General features: G+C 45.0%; 1 protein-coding gene across 1 annotated transcript; it reads right to left on the bottom strand.

The window, feature by feature from the left end:
* Positions 1-3012: 3012 nt before the first annotated feature.
* On the bottom strand, positions 3013-6207 carry LOC119381239 (carbohydrate sulfotransferase 5-like). The gene is made up of 2 exons (XM_037649176.2): positions 5908-6207; positions 3013-3652 (listed from the first exon to the last, which is right to left on the bottom strand). The coding sequence occupies exons 1-2, from the start codon at positions 6205-6207 to the stop codon at positions 3077-3079; spliced, it is 876 nt and encodes a 291-aa protein (XP_037505104.2). The 3' UTR covers positions 3013-3076.
* Positions 6208-6540: the final 333 nt, after the last annotated feature.

The following is a 6540-nucleotide window of genomic DNA, read 5'->3' as shown; positions in this document are numbered from 1 at the left end:
TAGTCGCAACTGAAAGGTTTCTTTGAAGAAACATAAAAAGAAATATAATAGAAGTAAATTCAAGCGAACTGCGCGGTCACACGCCTCGCAGAAAACTTGCCAACTTGCAAAAAGGCAAGAAAAGCTAAAAAAGAAATGTCTAAACATACTTATCCTAGGAATGACAACATATCTTCAAAAACCTTCAAAATCCCAATCAACCACGGAAAACTTTGTCTGCCCTCGTACAAAAAACTGATACCGCTTCGCGATTACGCCACTGAAGGAGAGCTGACGCAACTTTCACCAGCACTCTTAATGAAGAGGGCTGCCATAATTTTTGCGTGTCGTGTCATCCCTGTGCCTATGCATAACTGTCGTCTTTCGAAGAGTGGGACGTGTACTTACGTTCGTGCAGTGGGCACCTAAGTGCGAACCCCAATTAGCATTCAATTATATTCTGATGTTCTCTAAGGCGGGTATTTAGGCGGCGTACTGTCTGAGCAATGTATACGAGCCTGCCAGGTCACAGGGATTTGATAAGAACACCGGAGCGTATGGCACAAACTGACTTCTGTGTTCGTGCTCAAGCCCGTTTTCTCTAACTTAAGTCTCATATCAAGTTTCTTATGAGCAGCCGGCTGAAATCTTTCCAAGTTTGTTAGGCGCACTGAACACCACCTGTTGCCGTAGCAGGCACCAACTTTTCTTAGACTATGGGAAAGCTTGTGGGCATAGGGAATGACAGCAATGTTTCTTTTTTTTAACCTTCTGTTCTGGTGCAAACTTTACCTGCTTCAAAAGCTTTTCACATTGAGCAATGAAGATCTGAGGAGCGGGAAAGCGCAAACCAAGAGTCTGTCTAATTGAAGAAAGCAGCTCGTGCTTCCTTCAAGCTGGTGCAGTTAAAAAAGATCGCTTAATAATTCCTAAAATGGTAACTTTAACGAAAAAATTATTCAACAGAGCAGTTGCATCGTTTTTTTCAGCAACGTCATAATATTTAATATAGGCTAAAATAGCTGCCTACTTCAATTTCTTTCCAGAATTGCTTTAGAGTAAGGGAAACTGGGAAGCATACATGGCTCAAGCTTAACTGAAACACTCTGTATGCAAATGGCTTACTCGATATCAACAAAGGGTCGACAGCTATCTTGCGACCCCCGACCCCCCTCCACCCCATAAATAGATATGATTGTCATCAGTAAAGGTCAGACAGGGAAGGTACAATATCGCCATTGTTATGCCCTACGTGCTTACAAATATTGGAAAGACTGGTCTTGGATCAAATAGGGGCAAAGGGTGACAGAAAATACGGTTATGAACCTATGGTTTCGATATGATACTGCACTGTTTAGCAGCAAATGGCAACGAAAATACAAAAACTGATTGAAGACTTAAACATAAAAGATAATTAAGTAGGGCTACAAATAAACATGCTGAAGACGAAGGCACTGCTCACTACCCAGGCGAAAGAGGAAAAAAAAATAGTTCAAATTCAGCAACCAGCTTTTAGTATGTTTCCATATCCCACAGCTTACGCGTCTTTAACGCACAAGTTACGCGTCTTATACGTGTAGGTTATCCTCGTGATGCAGTGGCCACTGTCGCTGAACGTTTGAAGAAGTCCACTATATTAAGTCCGAGCATGGTTGCAGAAAGCGATAAGAAGAAACGTGTACATTTATTGCGTATCACACAGGCTAAAGGGAGTAGGAAACAGATACGGCGTTAGCCATGTCTTCACGCCTGCCCATAAGCTAGGTAAGATTTGTGCCGCTGTGCAGAGGAAGAATGCGAGTAAAAGACAAAAAGCGGACCTATATTTGCTTCGTAAAACACACCAACAATTCACTGATTGCCGTTCAAGTGTGGTTATAAGGTCCCTTTCAGCTGCTGCCGCTTCTACGTAGGTCACACTGGCCGCTGCTTTAACGAGTGATTACTGGAACATAAAAGATCGCTAACCAGAGGCTCACCTTCTAATCTATCTTTACATTATCGAGAGTGCAAGTGCAGGCCAAAATTCGATGCATGCTAAGTATTGTGCCGGCACAGGAATGAAGAAGCGCGCCTGGTGATTGAGGCATGTCATATCGAGAATAGTGGTAGCCCATGCGTGAACCAACCGTAGATTAAATGCCTTAACAGTTATCTTTCAGTAGACCCGCACGCGTGCCGGATCGACATGTTTGCCTACGGCATGGGCATGCGCAGATAAGGTCTCGAGCCTTCTTTCTTTTCGGCCGTTGTGCATCTCTTCAGTTGTTAGTCGGCGTTTGTGGTGTCGTGACTTCTTTCTTTTGTCCGTGTTTGCACATCCTGTCTTTTTAGAACGTAGCGGGTACTTGGCAACCACGTCACGCGCACAGCTGAAAGAAACGGCAATGCGCCTGGGCTCTGAGAATGCGATCTCACTGGACTCTAAAATGCGAAGCTTAAGCGTCCTCTAATTTTTGACCACGAAGCGTTAGACCCTCAACAAACATGAGAGATAACGTTAGGTTGGATTGATTTCGTTATTCGAATAGGCATTTCGGGCTTACCCTATATCGCTTTCATTGAGATTGTCTGTAATTTGTTAATGCATTTAGCTGGGCTAGTTGGTACAGTCTTGATCAATTCATACACCGCATATTACGCAGAACATCAGAGGACAACCGCTAGACATCAATTGAGCATTGATGGACGTAAGGACAGACATATACAACTGACTGCGCACACACACGTGCTAAGTCGCTGACAAATGTCTCACAATTTACCACCGTGCATTCTTGCCACCACTTCACTGCATCCATTGAGTTGTAAAAAAAGGGTTATCTATGCAAGCAAGGACCACGTGGGAGGGGGTGGCAAATATAGGCGGCGGTATTTGATTGCGCACACCTGCTTGGGCGCAATTAACTGTATATGTGACCTTTATGTCGAATAAAGTACAGCTGAAGTCGAGAGGCTGCTCGGTGTCGTGCGGTGAAGTCTGTGATGTTTGTACACTAGTATTATGGGTTCATTGTATGTAAGAGATATAAACGGTGATTCGCACATGAGTAGTGTGAGCTACTGGAGCAGGAAATTTGGCTCAGTGTTATTGTGAGCTTTACGTGTCGAGGAAGAGTAAGGTGGCGGAATACGCAATCTTTCTCATACTGCAAGCAGATTTTCTGTGCTTCTTTTGTACTTTTCGCACCAGCTTGTAGCCCAGCCTCAGAAGAACATCACTGCACGTGGTTTGAATCGCGCGTATCGTTCCTCGTGGCAACCTGTATCTCCACCTGTCTGCCACTGCTTTCGTGTTTCTCCACGTCGAATACGAGTCCTTTGTTTTCGCGCCGGTCGCCGCCGTGTGATTTCCTACGTATGCGGATACTGACGGCACAAATTCTAGACCTAGTCTCATGAACAAGCGCCTCGTCTCATTCAGTGGGTCAGCTGCGAGGTCTTCAAAACGAATCTGGTATGTTCTGTTGCTCAGCAGGTGGCGGCCCAGTTCTCCGAATGCATCCAAGTCAGATCTCATTTCGCCGCAAAGGGCGGCTGCACTTCCACAGTGTGCGTCATTCTTGCACCAATCAAGACGCCTTCTAGAAGCGTACATGGCGCGGGGGTCTCGCACCAGGTGGACCACGCGTACGGAGGACGCCATTTCTGGGTTTTTCTGAATCCACGATTGCACCTGTAAAATGACGCGACCCGGAGCATTTTGTTAATTTTATTATTTACTTAAACGTAGTACTGTCTCTCAGGGCTCGGTGAAAAAAAAATGGAGATAATCAACACGTATGCAAAATACAATTTAATGAGATGTTCAGAAAAAAAATGGCCGCGTATCTGCGTACTTCGCTACAAATGTCTTCGAAAGACGATAGTCTTCTGCCCGCCTAGTACATGAGTCCTGGTCTCATCCGCGGGCCCCCGTGATGCTATTCTCCTACCATTTCCGTCCTGGCGGGCCCCCGTGATGCTATTCTCCTACCATTTCCGTCCTGGCATAATAAATCCAATGCAGGTTGGTTCGAACAGATTTTGTTTTACTCCATTATTTCATCAAGCGACCATTTATGTTTTCCCTTGCCTCAGACAGCGCCTCCTCTATGTTGAATCGGCTGTATCTGGCTGGCTATGAAGAGGGCTTTTTCGTGCATAGCGTCGCATTTTCAGCGCAGCCTACGAAACACTAGGGCCTTTAGAATTACGTATCTATGTATTTTCTAGTAAAAGAACACGCCACCTAATAGTTCCGTATTGATGGTGCGCCTCAGATATGCGTGATATTTACTTTTTGATCGAAATGTTCACAAGTATGAACGCAGCTACCGGATGGCTGGGCGTTCAGTAAGTGCTTAAACTTTGGCCGGGTGGCTGAATCGTGTGACAGACAGATAGACAGACAGAAAAAAATTTCTGCGTTCAGGTATCCCATGAAAGACTATCGTTTTTAATATGCATAAAACGCTAACAGAGAAAATTCTCTGAAATTTCTCGCGACAAGTGCTTCGCCCCACTAATCTAGAAGAACGGCAATATTACGCAACCTATCAATTGCTAAAATCAAGCAAGAAAATTTAAGTTATGTAGTTGCGATTAGCATGGACGGGTAGTGATTGAATGGGAAAAAAATGCCTAATTCTTAAACTCACAAGGGAGCATGGCGCAACGTACCTGGGAAGGTGGGAGAAGATTTAAAGAAAGGAGAGAATTTCACGCAAAACCTTATCTCTGTTGTTTTTACGTTATCTTGAGCTTTTGTGCGGCCTTGCTATAGATTGATGAAAGCAGTGAGCATCATTGGCTTAAGAAAAAAGAAACAACTCACTTTTGACCCGTAAATTAACCACTCCTTTGTTGCATCACGGTCATGCAGATAATGAATTGAAGAAAGCTCTGTGCTGAACTGTTTCCCTTTCTACACCGTTACTGGAATAAAATCAAGCGCTTACATGTGAAAGAGCTTCATAGCGCTAAAGCGCTGTCAGCCACGTAGCTTTTCTGACTAAATTTCTTATCAACTGTCCTACATATCACGGAGCTGAATAAGAAAAACCCAAAAACCTTCGTGCGTATTCGTGCACACAGTGCACAGAATGCTATTCGGTTGCCAGGTAAGAAAGAAATAAATGCGTATTTAGTTCATCGCACAACAGAACTGCGTAGTAGGCGGGACACAAGCTATGGAAGAAGCGCTGTTCGGAGCCTAAGCAAGTAAATCAGTAATTAGTTCAGTCGCGCAACAGCACTGCGTAGTAGGCGGTACACCAGCTAAATACGTTCAATTAAAACAGCAAAAATCTCAAGTGCAACACCGCAGACTATCGCCGAAGAGCATTCCGTTCATTGGCACGCTGCGCTTCTGTCACAAGCAATAGCAACGTTCGGTGGGCTTCGTGCATCCATTCAGCATGGAGAACGTACATATTATCAGAGGGCTCCAGTCAACGCGTTTAATTCACCGACAATCAGTTCAAGCAGCTCACAACGAAGCGCCGTGTACATTTGTATACACGCCGCCGGCCGCCTATCCACACTAGCGCGGCGACACTGCTGCCACCTGTAGCCCGATCTCGGGGCGAATAGTAGTCAGGCTGACCACGTCAGAGCCGGAAACTGCCTCAAGCTGTCGCCCCGCAGAGCAAAAACCGGCTGCTCGCGCATTCTACACAGACGTAACCGCGGCTGTACATACGTTTTACTCAAACAATGTAATTTTATTCAGTTAAAAAAAACGTGCGTCACAGATTATAAAAATAACCTTGATGAACATGTCTATGATCTTGCCAGAAGTACTGCAGCAGATTCAGCGAGTAGGTTTACGTATATTATGAAAGAGAAAGCAAACGACTGAAACACTGCAAAGATTAACGTTACATGCACAAGAAGGGAGTACAGATGCGTGAATGTAACTGAATGGGACAGAGTTGAGCAACATCTGACCTGAGTAACACGAAGTCTCGTGAACTTGAACACTTGCGCTTGTGCTCTTGAACAGAGACCAGAAAGGTAACCTGGAGAAAAGCACGACTCTCCACCTTCGCAGATGTCAGCCAGGAAATGATTCTGCTTGTAGTAACGGGTGTTCTCCATCCATGCAGTGTAGAGCGGCTCGAAACGGCACTTGACGAGGGCGTCCAACAGCTGAAAAGCGTGGTGCTGCCTTCCCGGTCGAATACCGCGGGCAACAGAGAACAGCATAAGAGGCTCATAGTGGAAGAACGTCCTTGGTGTAGAAGACATTAACTCGCCAAGAAACTTGACCCGGACCGATAGTAGGCGACAATGAGCACTATCGTGACGTCAGTTGTTGGTACGATGGGATACTTTTCAAGCGCATTTTTAAATGCCACTGGGAGAGGTCCTTCGAGAAAGAAATCATTTTCATCTGCTGAAATAATCGCAGGTTTCGTTGACACTGCTCTCACTTGTTCGGCGCGTTTCACCTTCATGAGGTCTCTTCTTTGTGGCCAGTCTGTGAGAGCAAAGAAAAATTTGCATTTAGAAGGGAAATGCACATAGCAAAGACTTGGCTTTTCAGATTCAGAAAAACTTGAATATTTTGTACTCGAAAAC

Source organism: Rhipicephalus sanguineus, chromosome 2 (genome assembly GCF_013339695.2).
Source record: "Rhipicephalus sanguineus isolate Rsan-2018 chromosome 2, BIME_Rsan_1.4, whole genome shotgun sequence".
In the NCBI taxonomy this organism is placed as follows: Eukaryota; Metazoa; Arthropoda; class Arachnida; order Ixodida; family Ixodidae; genus Rhipicephalus; species Rhipicephalus sanguineus.
This window is presented reverse-complemented; position numbering and strand designations above follow the sequence as displayed.